At 43.7% G+C, this 16,062-nt stretch overlaps 1 protein-coding gene across 1 annotated transcript; it reads left to right on the forward strand.

Moving 5' to 3' along the window:
- The first annotated feature begins 6,990 nt into the window (after nucleotides 1-6,990).
- Nucleotides 6,991-9,574, forward strand: LOC147892631 (heat stress transcription factor A-1d-like). The gene is made up of 3 exons (XM_087387661.1): nucleotides 6,991-7,423; nucleotides 7,587-8,853; nucleotides 9,089-9,574. The coding sequence occupies exons 1-2, from the start codon at nucleotides 7,067-7,069 to the stop codon at nucleotides 8,661-8,663; spliced, it is 1,434 nt and encodes a 477-aa protein (XP_087243787.1). The 5' UTR covers nucleotides 6,991-7,066; the 3' UTR covers nucleotides 8,664-8,853; nucleotides 9,089-9,574.
- The last annotated feature ends 6,488 nt before the right edge of the window (nucleotides 9,575-16,062 follow it).

Here is a 16,062-nt window from a genome sequence, read left to right on the forward strand (position 1 = left end):
GTGATGACCCCTCCAAGTATATGTAGCCATTTCGGCACCAAGGGGTGAGAAGTTTGTGAGCTAAACTCCATGCACTATGTAGGGCTCAATGGTTTCCACGTCCACAAGGCGACAGTTCTTTGTGGGGCTAGAGGTGGATTATTGAAAAGATTGCTCAGGTTTGATATTTGGCTTGGATTCAATAGGATCCATTTGAGAGGAAAGAGGGAGGGAGATGGTGCGGGAGCTGGAGGGTGTGATCAAAGGTGGAAATAGGAGGAGGCTTCTGTGCTAGGGATATCTTTCTTGAATCCGAAGAGTAATTCTTCGATGGTGTCTAGGGAGCGTGAGGAGTCGGATGACATAGGGTGGGTGTTAGGAAGGGTTGCTCGATGCTGGGGAAATCCTGCAAAAACTTTGGAAGAGTTTTAGTACAATACCTAATGCAACAATTGGGGAGTGGACTGGCTACTTTTATAGAAAATTTCCTTACACAACAGGGTAGTGTTAGCCTTATTGTTGCTGGTGGGTCAGTGTTATATCATAGCAAGTCAATGTTATATCGTAGCAGGATAGCGTTAATGTTATTATATCATAGCAGGTCAGTGTTAGCCTTATCATAGTGGCTCAACATTATTAGGTTGCATTAGCAGTCGTCACTGTATTAACCCTTAATACATTGAGTTGATTTTGTTTTGGCCAGGGTTTGACTACAATTCGGACCTTCCTAAATTTCACCTATGGACTTGTGAGTGCATTTGGAAGGTCCCAGTGGTCGAGGCATGATCACTTGCGACATGAGTATCCACTAGAAGTAGTTTGACCTTAAGGTCTTGGGAGCCTAGTGGCTCAGCTTGGTTTTGTTGGGCCCCTGTTTGGATCGCCATCTTCAAAGCCAGTGCCTTCAAAATGAGCATGGCAATAGGTTCTTGTGGTACTAATCTCCTTTTAAGAGGAAGTTCTTTTGGTACTATTGAGCCATATGTTGCAGTGGAATTAGAAGTGGAGGCAAAATTTAAATGTTTGTACTTAGGAACCCATCGGGCTCACCAATTGCCTTAGCTTTAGACTTGTCTCCCGATGTAGTATTCCTTTTAGGAGTAGGTTTTTATGGGAGTGCTACAGTCAGTGATGACATTCTCCCTTGTAGCATACAATTTCAAGGGCATAGTAATGCTGTCCATAATTTTGATGAGTGGACAAGAGGTTCTTGTGGTACTTTCCCCATCTTAGAGGAAGGTTCTTGCAGGTCTATTATCACGATGCTGCTTGATGAGGGTGAGGATTTCTTTGTGCCTTTTGGCCTCCATTCGTGTTGCTGTGGAGGGTAGGATTCTTGTGCCGAGGGACAGCCAATGGGAGGTGTGGTAGTAGTATGGTGGGTCCTTGGTACCCAATATATGCATTACCTTCATAGTAGCCTTGAGATTTCAATAACCATTTAGGGATCCACAGTGGATGACTTCTTTGCTTTTTGGGCCTCGATACCCGCCTTATTCTTTGGGGTATAAGACGGGTATCGAGGCCCAAAAAAGCAAAGAAGTCATCCACTGTAGGTAATAAGGGAGGGAGCGAAGCTGCATGTTGAGGCCTTTTCCATGGATTTCGTATAGCATCAGCTTGGAGACTACCCTTTGGGACCCATCGGTGTCCTTCATCTTGTTGGTTGTGCTTGTGACTCGACAAAGAAGAGGAGTGGACCATAGATTCTACGGTTACAGTAGTCGATGATGGCATGGTATCTCCTTTTGGAGCCTTAGTAGCCCTAGTGGTGTTGTCCTTGGAGGATGGAAGCACAATTGTAATGCAGGCTCTACCATTTGGAGTAAGGGTAGTAGCATGGATGGAAGGAGTGAGGCAGATGATAAAGATTTAGCCTTGGTGGGCAGGTTTCTAGTCTTTTTGTAGATATGGATGGATGCTATGTTAGCCTTGTATGCTAGAGAGATCTTTGACTCCATGCCTACTCCATGACTCCTAAATAAAGTGGAGCCATAGATGTGCGACGGCCACTTGTCAATGTTGCTGTTTGTTCTCACTAGTCAATTTGACAAATTGACAATTGACATTCCAAAACCAAGTCTTGCCAAGGATTACCTATTCGTCATCAATAGCACCTAAAGGCATCACATAAAAGTGGCTTGCCACACCGTGGCTATTTACCGAGACTTGTATCTCCATATATCCAATTGTCGGCATGCCTCGACCATTCACAGCTCGTAGAGGAGAGGGCTCAAGGATTACCTTTGATATTAATTGGCCACGACCATCGTAACCATGTTGGTTTCCATCCTCATCCATTTTGTTAGTGTGATCTAGAAGTATTTTGTGGTCTTAGACCATGTAGAACTTAAAGTGCTTGGGGACTTGGTGTAGATCAACATCTTCTTCTTCATGCCTTTGGATCGGTTTGTTTCTCCTTAGGAGAATTCTTTTTGTTCTTCTTCATGCCCTTCGGATCGGGTTGTTTCTCCTTAGGAGAATTCTTTTTGTTCTTGGCACTCAGGACCTTGTCCACAAGCAGGGACTTAGCTCATGATGAGGACTTAGCCTTTTGTGTGGATGCTTCTTCTGCATTCATAGATGCTAATGGGGCCTTTAGCCTGTCTAGCCTAGCTCCCCAATCAGAGGATAACTTGTGGTGCATCATAAATAGCACTGACACATCTTAGCTAGTGGAGGTTGTACTTAACCTTCCTCACCTCCATTTATTGCTCATGTGCTCTTAATATATTAATCATGTTCAAGGGGACTATAGTCCCTGGCACCTTGGAATTATAAGCAACCATCGGTGTCCCTCCTTTTTCAGGTGAGTCTATGGGGGTGCGGATGTGCATCCAATTGTGGGAGAACTCAATGGCAATAGAGCATACCAATGTTCATCCCACTCCTCTCTTGCATCCTTTTTGTTACAGGCTTGAAACACGTTCACAGAAGTAGTCCCTGAGTAGTGTCGAACTCGGCTATGAAGAAGTTACCAGACATGGGATGGGGTTTCCACCTTTAAAGGTCAACCCCTAATGATCTATTCGTTCTTGCATAAATATATTTGGTTCAAGAACCAGTCATGGACCAATCCTACAGTGCCCATGAAGGGATTTCATAGCATAATGTCATAACCATCCGGTTGGTCATGGAAATCCATAACCACCAATTGTACATGGTAGGTGAGCCCGAAAGTCTTTATTTTAATATTCTTCAGTACTCATACCTGTTGGGCCGTTACTCCATCAACTAACTTGACCGCAAGATTTGCACTTTCCATCTTGGACCATCTCCACTTGGCCCAATAGGGCACCCTTGCGATAGGAAACCTCCACATTAATTAATTTCTTCATGGCGGGGGAGCAAGATGGATGGATTGACCTAAGTGCAATGCCACATTAAATTGATTAAGAAAATCATAGGTGGGAAGCTCTGTGAAGATCTAGAAACTTATAAATAACCACCTTTAGCCAAGTATATGAGGGAGGGAGGAGGGAAGTGGTAGGAGCAGGGAGAGTTGAAGGAGGGGAGGCTGAGCAGAGAAGGCTGGAGAGTGGGAGAGTTGGGGTGGTAGGAGCCAAGTATATGAGAGGTGGATGGAGGTTGAGCGAGGGATTGGAGGGGCAATGAATTAACAATTTAATTAATTGGAAAACCTTAGGTTAATTTAGATGGTGGAACGAGGGACAAATTAATTAATCGAGTTTTGGTAGGAGATGCGATTAGAAGATGCAAAGGAGACCAACTTTGTTTGGTGACTATGCTCACCCCTGCCCCTCCAACCAAAGATTGCCATGGCATGCTTGTTTTGGTAGGTGATCGGGAGTACATAATTGGTATCATCACTTTCAACGTACAAGCCTAGATTATTGATCGAGACCTTGAGAAGTGGTTCCTTAGCTAGGGGTTCTACTTTACCTCATGGGGCACCTAGCCATTTGTCTATTCATCCAATCGGAGAGATCCCTCCAAAGGGTCCCTCTTAATAGGGTGGCAATGGGAATTTTAACCTCCATGGACAAGAATGCGGCTAGGCTGGCCATATCTCCAGGTTGTGTAATTGGTTCTGGCCCCATTGACTGTGGCTCTTTGAAGCCATAAAAGGACATGTTGTCCTGTTCTGTGGCTCCTGATTGAATGGATTCAGTGGTGCGGGCAAGGTCAGGGGCGGCCTTGGGTCGATACATGGGCTAAGGGATAACCTTCGGGTGGCAACACTGGGAGGTCCTATGGCTTCCTAGCCCTAAGGCGAGGGCACTCATTGGTAGGATGGTTGCCCGTGTAGATACCAGAGCAATAAAAAATGAAGATGTGGGAGGCAAGTAGATAGTAAGGGAAAGTAGATAGTAAGGGACAATAAAGCAATTGCCAAAGATGATGGAAAGCCAAAGTTAAGTTGTTGCCAAGATTACAAAGTATTTCTCCGTGCTGCCCTCATCGTTCTTGAACACACACCCCAACCTCATAACTTGGAGTCCCATAGCCCTATCAGGAAGCATGGCAAAAGTTGTGCATCACTCATCCTTTCATGTGGCTTGCACCATGAATTTATGTGTTTAATTCGGGCAATGTAGTCACAAAGGGACCCCATCTCCTTCTGCTTAACTTCGTACAATTGGTTAATAGGGCTCCATTTGGGACTTGTGGGGCAAACCCCACAATGAATGATTTCCTTAGCGTATCCCATATGATCTCTTCCTGAGGATTCATTGCCCTATACCACTATCCTGCCTTGCCATCGAGGCTTAGTCCAAAGGTGTTGACCTTGTCTAGGTCACCTATGTCTCCAAAGGTCTCCCAGATTTGCTCAAACCTTTCCACATGGACAATGGATCTCCTTTTCCCAGAGTAATAAGTTTGGAGATGGTGACCGGTTTACTTCTCAAGGAGTTGGTATCCCTTCCAGTGAAGGTTGGTGGTGTGGCCCCTCTTCCTAGTGCTTGCATGAGGATCCTCATGGCTTCGTCACAGTAAGCTCCGTTTGCAGTGTAGGAGGATTTACTAGTTAGGTAGGTGCCACTGGAGGTGGATCATAGAAAGTGGTTGCCCATGCAAAAGTGGGATTGGGTGTTTCTAATTTCACTAGGCCTTGGGACTAGCATTTGAGGCGGGCTTGGCCTTATTGGCTGCACCTGTGATGGCCTAGACATAGGCACACTTATGTTGGGCATAAGTCTAAAGGGCGCAGCAGTGGGATAGGGAGTGCCTTCTGGGCCACCTCCCCAAGTTGGATACAGAGGGGGGTGAGGAGCCATTGTTCGTGGTAATATGTCCCTCCTAAAGTTTGTTCTTTCATTCATTGGTGCAGATGGATTTGGCGGCCAATAACTAGTTGGCATCCTTGGCTAAAAAATGGCACTAAAGGATGGTTCTCCCTCATAGAATTGCGCATGCGATTCCGTAGGATTCATCGATATGGTGGAATAGGAATACTCCACATGGTTCTTGGTACAGATGATGTTGGAGAGCCTTGCAGCACTCTAGTTTGCCTTGCAAATGGATTAACCATGTCAAGATTAGCAGATTGAGGCATCCCCAAGTAGGATCAATTTCCAGTTGGAACCTATTGCAAACTTTGACATTGAGTTAGAAGCACCGATAGTAATAGCTGACTCAATTTTGAACCACACTACTCCAGAGGTAAGGCATCTCCACATCAGATGTTGAGTATATTTTGAAGCTTTCCTGCATAGTGGGCACACACAATTCACCCGAAACCTTCTAGCCAATCGGGCTCTAAGAGGAAGCCATTAATGAATTATTTTCCCACAGCCTTGGCAAATCTCTCTAAAATTGTTTATCCACCAGCAACGCAACCCCCATTTTTTATTCAGATCATTGCCTACTAGTAGATCTTCCATCAAGCCTTTGTATATGAACTTGGCAGAAATTTAAGGCCTGCTGACCATTTATTCGAGGTGCTGTCTGTAATGCCATTTGGTTAATGTGGAATCAACTTGTGTTCAAAGTGAGGTCTAATGTGCGGTATAGAGAGACACAGATCATCAGATTAGTGAAGTCTTATCTCAATGACTTGTCTAGGATAATGGATAAGGTTGATACTATAGTGAGTGAAAATCTGGCTGAGGTAGTTGTTGACCTCCTTTGGTTACGACTCTTTGGTCCCTCAGCATAGGCCCAAGGCTTTGCCCTTATGTGGGCTAACTTTTCTATGGGTCTTGTTGGAGTTTGAACCCCCAATTAATACAAGCCGGCCTTTTATGCTTTCTTAAAAAAAAGAGCACTACCTCTTTTTCTTTCTTACTCCTCAATTTTCATAAGCAAAGAGTCTCTAATTGGTTGACTCTTGCGTCATTTAGAGGTTCATGTAAAATCTTTTGGGGGGGAGAAAATATACCTCATTGAATTTCTTGTTTGTTTGCTTTTCATAGGCAAAGAGTCTATGATTAATTGACCTTGGGGTGATTCTCGTTGATTTAGAGGTTCATGGAAAGTCTTTGGGGATAGAAAATATATCCCATTGAATTTCTTTTCTTTTTCTTTTCATAGGCAAAGAGTGAATGATTAATTAACTTTGGGGCCATTAAGAGGTTCATATAAACTCTTTGGGGGCAGAAAATATATCCCATTGAATTTCTTGTTTCTTTTTCTCTCGCCCCCCTTGCCACTCCCCCCCCTGGCCTTTCTCCCCCCCATTAACCCACATGGCCATTCTGCTCATGGCATAGCCCCGCTGACGGGCAATAGAGAGTTTCCTGAGGTAATCGAACGCGGGTAGTCAGCTGAGGTTCATGTAAAGTCTTTGGGGGGACCCCATTGAATTTCCTGTTTCTTTTTCTCCCCACCCCCTTTGTCAATTGCCCGCATCCCGGCACCACCCCTCTCACACACCCACACACCTGCTCAGACAAGCAATGGAAGAGGAGGCACTAATTAACTAATTGGGATTGGGTAAAATAATAACTGGCCAAGTTCTTGGTGAGTTAAAACGTAAAAGGGCTTTTGTCTTTAAAGCTTCCTCCTTACTTTTTTTCATTTTCTTTTTCATCCTCATCTTCGTCTTTTTTCGCCATAGCCGAGCTCCAGAGCTTACTTCACCATAGCCGAGCTTCAGAGCTCCATATCCATAAGCTCATCGCTGATGCCCTCCCTCCCTGCCTCCTCCTCCTCCTCCTTAGCTATGGCTTCCTCCCCCAGTAAAAGCTCCGCTGCCTCCCTCTCCCTCCCTGACTCCCCCGACTTCTCCTCCTCCTCCTCCTCCTTCCCCCCCCAAGACTTCCCTCAGCCCATGGAAAATCTCCAATCCTCCGCCCCCCCTCCCTTCCTTACCAAAACTTTTGATATGGTCGATGACCCCTCCTCTGATTCCATCGTCTCCTGGAGCGCCTCCAACAACAGCTTTATCGTCTGGGATCCCCCCGGTTTCGCGCAGTCCTTGCTTCCTCGCTACTTCAAGCACAGCAATTTCTCCAGCTTCGTTCGGCAATTGAACACTTATGTGAGCCTCTTTTGTGTTGGATCTTCGTTTGCCCGACGATTTGCAACAGCGATTGTGTCGTTATGCGCCTTCATTGCTGTTTTTGAAGCAAGAATGGACAATTCCAGGATCCGCTGATCGGATTGAGTGCGCTTTCTTTATACCTTGTCGAACGACTGCGCAGGGCTTTCGAAAAGTGGATCCAGACCGGTGGGAATTTGCGAACGAGGGGTTTTTGCGTGGTCAAAGGCATCTGTTGAAAACCATCCACCGTCGAAAGCCTGTAGCTCAGACTCAACCGCAGCCTTCCCAAAATCAAGGCCATTGCGTAGAAGTTGGCAAGTTTGGTCTGGAAGGTGAAATAGAACGTCTCAAACGAGATAAGAACGTTTTGAGGGCGGAATTAGTGAGGCTAAGGCAGCAGCAGCAATCCACGGAGCAAGACTTGCAAGCCATGGGACAACGCCTCCAATCAACGGAGCAGAGGCAACAGCAAATGATGACATTTTTGGCCAGGGCAATGCAGAGTCCTGCTTTCCTTTCCCAATTGATGCAACAGGGTGAGAACAAACAATTTGGAGACGGTAGGAAGAAGAGGCGACTGCCTAAGCAAGGTGAGGATTGTGAAGAAGAGGAAAAATCCGTATCACGTGGACAGCTAGTCAAGTACAACGATTCTTTCTCCTCGATGCTCCTGCAGTTCCTTAATTCTGATCCTGGCTTATCAAATCCTTTGGATTCTTTTTTCCATGAGATGTTTCCTCCTCCTCCTGAACAAACACAAGACAGTATCACCACACAGCAGGGACGAGCAACGCTCACAGAGTTCAATGAGTTACCTGGAGTTTCTGGAACATCGGACGATATACATGATGTATCGAATCACACTGCAATTGGTCTGGATGATATTACTCTTTCCAATGTAGCGGAGGACTGCATTCTTAATCCTTTGGATCCTCACGCCAATGAATATGCCCAATTTCCAGATCCTCTTACCTGTGGGGCCGTGGACTCGGATGATATGTCCCTTGAGGCCGATCTTAATGATGGCGGTGAGGTCCAAAATCATCTGCTGTTTTTCGAACAGCTCCTTAATGAGGATTGTTCAGATGAAGCGGCTGATCCTGCTGTTGCAAACATTGAAGGGACTGGCCAAGAGCAGAAGGCTTTGATCTCAAATCAACAACCTTGGAGTGGCACTCATCAGATGGATCAGCTTGTACAGCGGATGGGCCAACTGGACCATGGTCTAAAATCCTAAGGAATTGTGATTAAGTTTACATACGCCTCCATTCTGGGATCGGGGGAGACATTGTTACCACTCTTGCCAAAAACCTTTTCAACTTTGGTGTCCACACAGGCAGTTCAATTTGGATTACTCTCTATTAACATTGGCAAAACGGTCCATATTTTACATGGTGACTGTAATTCGTCCTGGTGTTTCTCATCAGGTGAGTGAATGTACTGGTCCTCTTCCATATAGAGATCAGAGCTCAGCCTTTTGCAACTTTTACCTGCAAGTGGTTATCTTGAAGTAGCTCATTTGCATTTTTAACGTTTCATGGCGTGATGGTGTGAGTAATCACCGCTTGGAAATTAGATATTCAAGACCTAATAAAGGTCAAGTCTAGATGCATTTTTAAGCATTCGGTGTCTGCAAATGCTGAGTCTGATTTGCTATTACAGGTTCATGTACTGGATCGAGCATTTTGGCAGCGAAGTTCAAAAGGATAAATACATTTTTTTTCTATATATACAGCAGTTTTGCAATCACGGACTTTAACACAGCAGTTCCCCTCTAAATCATGGCTCGCAAGAGTATTGCATGATTTTTTGTTTTCATTTTCGGCCGAAAAATGGCAGGTCACAGTCGTTAGTCTTACTCTCTGCGCTTTGCACTCCCCTCCATTCATCCTTTTTGTTGGATATGGGAATGAGTGAAAGTAGACATTTCTCTCAGGCTGGCACTATGATTTTGCCTGCTTTCTTCCATACTCTTGCAATCAGCAAGTTTTGATTGGTTAAGGCAATTCTGAGCAGATATTCCTGATAATGAGGTTTTAAGATCCTGATAACAAGGATTGAGACACCGCAAGTTCCATATGTTTCTGCTGTGCGTGTACATTAATATATTCTCGCAACCCTAACCTTTCTTTTACATTCAAGTGCAAATATGGTATCTTTAGACATAGCGGCAACAGAGATGCATTTCAATGAGAATCATGTTTGAAACTCATTTGCAATTGTACATGTTTCTGCTGTCCGTCTACGTAATATTCCCCCAACCTCTAACCTTTTTTTTACATTCAAGTGCAAATTCTTCTCAACGTGTGTTTACATGGTATGTTTAGACATAGCCACAACAAAAATGCATTAGGTGTTTTTTTCTGCTTCTTTTACAATTTAAAAAATTTCAGGGTTAGGTTGGGTTGTGATGGGATTTAACCTAATTTGATTCTCTCTCTCTCTCTCTCTCTCTCTCTCTCTCGTCTCTCTCTGTCTCTCTCTTCGCACTTCCTTTTTGCTTTCAAAGTTTTTGTTGTTTGGTTGCAATTTCATAACTTAGTGAGCTTTGGGTTCACCCAAGAGATTCTGGAATCTTTTGAAGTATATGGAAGTCAACGTTAGGGTTGACCTGCCGTGAGTGTTTGGAACGTTTTTTGGGCGAAGGAGCCGCCGCGGTGCCTAGCGGCCAGCCACTACTATATGGAGGATAGTGCTCTCTAGTATATGGAAGTCAACGTCAGGGTTGACCTGCCGTGAGTGTTTGGAACGTTTTTTGGGCGGCTCCTTCGCCCAAAAAACGTTCCAAACACTCACGGCAGGTCAACCCTAACGTTGACTTCCATATACTTAAACTCAGATGGCAGCTTATGCTTGGGTATTGATGAGAACATAAGCGTAGCTTTGCTCATGAAGTCCTCTCTCTTCTTTTTTATTTTTCTCATTTACTCTTTTTTTTGGGTGGGGGGGTTTGTTTTTAAAAGATTTTTTGTCCTTTGTTCTTTTGCTTGTTCTATAAAAAAACTTAATTTGTGAGATTGGATATATTCTAGTCTTATGAAATATATAGCCACAACAAAACTGCATTTCTTTGAGAATAATATTTTGAAACTCATTTGCAAGCGTTGAAATACTTCCTATTGAAGAAATGTGACTTACGTAACTAGTCCGTCACTTGAAATGTGTCTTTTGGACATTGGATAAAGAATAGATCATTGATGTTGAATCTGGTCTGTGAATTTTTGATTGTTTATAGTTGTGTGATGAGGATTAAAAAATGAAGTGCTACAGTTTAGTACTACGTGATCCAGCTTGGGACCAGGAAGTATAAGTCAAGTTTTGAAACTTTTCCATTTTTCTTAGAACGCCTGTAATGTTTGATATCTCAATGTCTCAAAACATTTTTGGTGATGGTATGTCTCAATGTCTCAAAACATTTTTGGTGATGGTAGAGGCAATATTCTGTGTGAAGGACAAAACTGCACCTGATGATATTGATTTTTAACCTTGTGGTTGCAATCATGAGGTTCAGAGCAATTAATTTGGGCATGTTTTGCATAATCCCCACAAAGGCCAGTAGTGCTGGCTTGAGGCTGCATTGTGATGCTGGAGCCCTTGGTTGAGGCTTCACCAAGGGACTCCCTCCAGGTACCACAGTGCCAGCTATTCGCATTGGCTGAAGGCCTCACAGGAGCTGACAACGGCTACAATGTAAAGCTCTGCAGACATTTACTGTACTGACAGAGGCTGCCGTGGTCTAAGCTGACACAGTCCCATGCTAGGGAACTTACCTCTAGTAGCATAAAATGTCATCCCCATAGAGTGCTGCCGCCACCACTCACGGGGGGAGTCTATGTTGTCCCATTCATATATTTCTCTGGCCCTTTTTTCATGTCTCTGTTTATTCAAAAGAACTAAAATGAAAAAGTTGTTGGATATCAATTCTTCATCCTCTGGGTTCTAGGTCTGTCCTTGGCCTGAAAGAGCATCACTTGTAGACTCTACACTTTGGGCAGCATCTTGCATTGTAAGACTTCTACGTCGCTCATAACTATCAAAGTTTGTGAACTAGTCTGTGATTACTTACCACCCCTTAATTCATCTCAGCAAGCAAACTTGATGTTTGGGAGAGAGAAAATGAAATTGTTTAGACTTCCCAAGCAGTTGTAGCTTGAATGAAGAGATTTTGGACTACTTTTTGATTAGCCTTCTCCTTTAGTGCTAGCCTTCATCATGGTTGAGTCTGCCCTTCACCTCCGGAGTGCCGATAGAAACTCAGTACGAAGACTTTGTATAAATGGATGCTCAAGTATGTGTGGGTGTGTGGATTTGTATGTGAGCATATTTTTATACTACGGTCCTACCCCCACTGTTGGGCGCTGATGATGTCAGTGGGGATGTCATATTAGCTAGTGCCTGCTATGCATGGAGTTGATGGTTTTCAACCTTACGAGTGACTATCATGTGATTGAAATTGCACTATGTTGTGTTTTAAGAGGATGAGTTTGGGAATGTTCCTGGATTCATCTAGGTATATATTGTAATGTTTGGGCAGGTTAATCACTATTTGTAGTGATCGGATTGGATAAACGGTTTTAATGAAGCGCTCTAATTATTAGCCCAAACGGCAAAGTTTGGGCAAAGGTAAGTGCCTAACATGGTCATTCTTTCCTATGTTTTTGTCCCCTTTTGTTATGGAGCTTGATAATTGTTGTCCAATGAGTTCCTGGTTTAGTGGTGGCACCTCAGGTGCAGGGTGAACTGTGTGGATGTCTTGCAGGCTTATTGACCTCACGCTGTGGTTGGGGTGGTCATGCATACTTTGTTCGGTTTGGAGCCTTTCACGTAAAGGGAAGAAGTGTTCCGCCTCTAGTTTTGAACCATGGATATTCACTTTCGTGTGTTGGAATAGTGGAGGCTAGCTTGCTACAGCATAAAATCCCACAGGGGAAGAATTCCAGATTACCCCAGCACACAAGGTCTCACCACAAGACACACAGATATACCCAAAAAATACACAGATCAACTGGACTTCTAACCCAGCTTTTACATACAAATCGCAGCCTTTTGATCAATTCACTCTTTGGGAAAAAACAGCTGCAGAATCAGGAATCAATTCACAGCTTTCTGGAACGAATTGCCCTTGCTAGAATACTTCGCCATGGTGGCTGGAAATCACGAACAACAGCGAGAAACTTAATGATTGGATTGGTATATGATTCGTTATAGAGAGAGAGAGAGAGAGTGCGAGGTAGAGAGGAAGAGAGAAACACAGCACTAGGGCCCATAAATAAGGCTGGACCCCCCAAAAGACTTTATAGACTAGGCTTTCTAAAAGTTGGGCCTGCTTTCTTGCCTAAAATAGGCGCTTTTCTCTAGAAAGTCGAGCTTTCTCCAAAATCTTGGGGTGCTTTCTTCCATGGAGTGGGCCGCCTTTCAAGTGGGCCTTCTTTAATCCGGGTGCCACCAATCCTGTGCTTTTTCCCTTGAAAAGTGGCTCTCTCCAAAGTCTTGCACCTTACATAAACAATATCCAACACTGGACCCATTAGAGGTTAGCCAAATGCATGCATTCTAGTATCCTAGTTCCTTGTGGGTGTCCCCACAATTCTCTTTTACCAATGCAAAGCAAAGTAAATAGAAGTCGTTCTAGTTAACCAAAGTCAACTTTCTTTGACCGAAGTCGATCTAATAAAGATTCCTCTTTATTTTTGTTGAGAAGTGTGGTGCCAAAGTGCACATGGATATATTCCTAGAGGATAGAAAGAGTGGTATTGAGAAGGAAAAGAAATGATTGGATGTGGGTGATTGTGACAAGCAATGATTTGCTAGAATCATCTAGAATGATGAGATGGACCTTGTACTTGGCCTATATAGAGGTAGCTTTCTAATGCAAGATGAAACGAGTGTTTTCCTTCTATCATGAGGCATGTCTTTGATCCTCCCTAGATTTTGTAACATGGTATCAGAGCCAACTCTTCCTAATCACATTAATTTCTCTCGCCCTCCCCCTCCCCCTCCCCCTCCCCCTCCCCCTCCCCAACTTTTGCATTAACCTATGCTTCGTGCAGCATTAATCCTCCCTCCGCAGCTTTCCTGCTCTCTCGTCCCGCTGCCCCCTCCTTAGCTTCCTCATCCTCCCCCTGCTCTTGCTTCCTCCCGCTTCCTCCTTCCCCCTCCCCACTGGACCTCCTCCACCCCCTCCTCTGCTCCCTCCTCTTCCCCACTTCTCCTCCTTCCCCCCCTCCTCCTTCCTAATCTCACTCCTCTCTCCCCCTTCGTCGCGTTCTTATTCCTTCTATTGGGAGGCTTCACAGCCCCCTGCTTGTTACTCTACCGCCCTTGCCCCCGCCCCCGCCCCTCTTATAAGGGATTCTGCAGAACATTCGCGATACACCGTGAAGAGATGTTCGTCATCAGAACTAGGTGAGCTGCAGGATGCATGAGAGAGAAGCTTTGCTCTCAAAAGGTGCAAGAGCTACCCGGTGACATATAAAAACTCAATGTTTGACAGGTTTCTAAGGTTTGGCTAAGGTTCTTGAAAATTGCCACTTGTCACACATTAATCTTTTGTGAAGCACACTATGAAGTTTCTAAGGTTTGGCTAAGGTTCTTGAAAATTGCCACTTGTCACACATTAATCTTTTGTGAAGCACACTATGAAGTCTGCATGCCAACTTGCATGCCATGTCATCAGAACCATAATGATTGATCTATTGAGAATTTTTGGGTCGATCAGAAAGCAAAGTTGCATGATTTTTGAGCTCTACATATAGTTGTTGCTACATATTGTGAGGTAGACACTACCAAGTAGCACTTGGGAAGACCCCTCATGGAGCACACGGAGGTGACCATAGCAAAATTCAATGGAGATGGATTCTATAAATGGCAAATGAAGACCATGTACACATTGATGAGAAAGAGTTTCTAGGAGTTAATCGAGCTGAGTGAGGGAAGTGAGAGTGCACCAATCACAAGGCACTTGGCATTATAGCCCAAGGGTTAGGGGATGAGGTTATACAACACATTGCAGGTATCAAAGATGCAAAACAAGCATGGGATGAACTTAGCAAGAATTTTGGAAGTGAGATTAAAAGCTCAAAGATGAATCTATTAATGCAATTCTTTCGGTTGGTATGGTACTCTAGTATCCACACTCAAAAATGTTGATAAAAGTCTCAGTGAAATAGAAGCAGTATTGCTTGAGCATAAAGCAAAAGTAAAAGACAAACTACTCCCTAATCCATCATGTGATCAAGCACTCTATGTCAAAGGAAGGAAGAATAACTCCTCAACTCCACCAAGATGTTACCATTGTGGGAAGCTTGGGCACACAAAAAATGAATTTCGCAACAAGCACAAACCAAAGTTGGAATCACGGATGTTTTTATCGAAGCTATTCTTATGTATTAATATAAAATATTGGCAAAACTTTTCAATATCATTTTTTTAGTTTCACAATATTAGTAGAGTGTAGTACTTTTTAAATATATTTTCTTTTGAATTTTCAAGGAAAAATGTAAATCTTGGCGAAGCTTTACATTTTTTTGCATGAAAGTTTCAAATCCTGGCGAATGTTTCAAACATTTATTTTTACTAGGGCATACAAACTTTTGACACCAATATAAAAGTTTAGCTTCTTAACGAAACGAAACTTGAAAAAATCATCCCTGGTTGGAATGCACATTTTGTGGAAAGATTGGGCATATAGAAGAGCAATTCTATCACAAAAAGAATCAAGCCAACTACTCTAAAGCCAAAGAAGTTGCAGTTGAGGATAAAGAAGGGCTTCTATAAGAGCCATGGTATGTTTTCACCCCTCTTTCTCTCCAAAAAGTGCTGTAATCCACCCTTTGAGGCCATATGATGCACTGAAGGTGAAGATCCAAAGTAGCTACAAAGCCAAAGTTGCTTGAACACATAGGGAGAGTGAGGAAGAGTGAAAATAAAGATTGCAATCTCACATCTACCACCGTGCACTAGCCATGTTGGTACCAAGAGGGGGTGTTGAGAAGTGTGGTGCCAAAGTGCACATGGATGCATTCCTAGAGGATAGAAAGAGTAGTATTGAAAAGGAAAAGAAGTGATATTGACAAGCAATGATTGGCTATAATCATCTAGAAGGATGAGATGGACCTTGTACTTGGCCTATATAGAGGCAGCTTTCTAATGCAAGATGATCATGAGTGTTTTCCTCCTATCATGAGGCTTGTCTTTCATCATCCCTAGATTTTGTAATGATTTCTTGGGAGAAGCACCAATTGGTGACATCCCCTTGGCCTCTAATCAATTGCCCTCAGTTGAAAAGCTTCTTGATACAATTGTAAAACTTGAGGATACTCCGAAAAGAACCCATCTACCCACTTGGCATCAAGCACCGAATAGTTTCTGAACTTCACAAGGTACCTGTGAGTAATCTTGCCTCTGGGTCCCTTCTTCTTTATACAATCTATTCTGGTCATCCATTTCTTCCACTTCTGGTGGCTCTTCTTGAACTGTTCCGTGGGTTCTAGTCCTCTGGTAGCTCTAGTCGATATGTGACTTTATTTGTGGGGTCATCTTTCTAAGTCTTTCTTTCTCGAACTTGAGGAGTACCCCAATCTTCTTGGAGGCTCATCTTCTTCCTATGCTTATTTACAGCTTTCTTTGTGACCTTT

Source organism: Dipteris shenzhenensis, chromosome 16, assembly GCF_047967505.1.
Source record: "Dipteris shenzhenensis isolate YYH24624 ecotype China chromosome 16, Dip_SZ_1.0, whole genome shotgun sequence".
NCBI classification, from domain to species: domain Eukaryota; kingdom Viridiplantae; phylum Streptophyta; class Polypodiopsida; order Gleicheniales; family Dipteridaceae; genus Dipteris; species Dipteris shenzhenensis.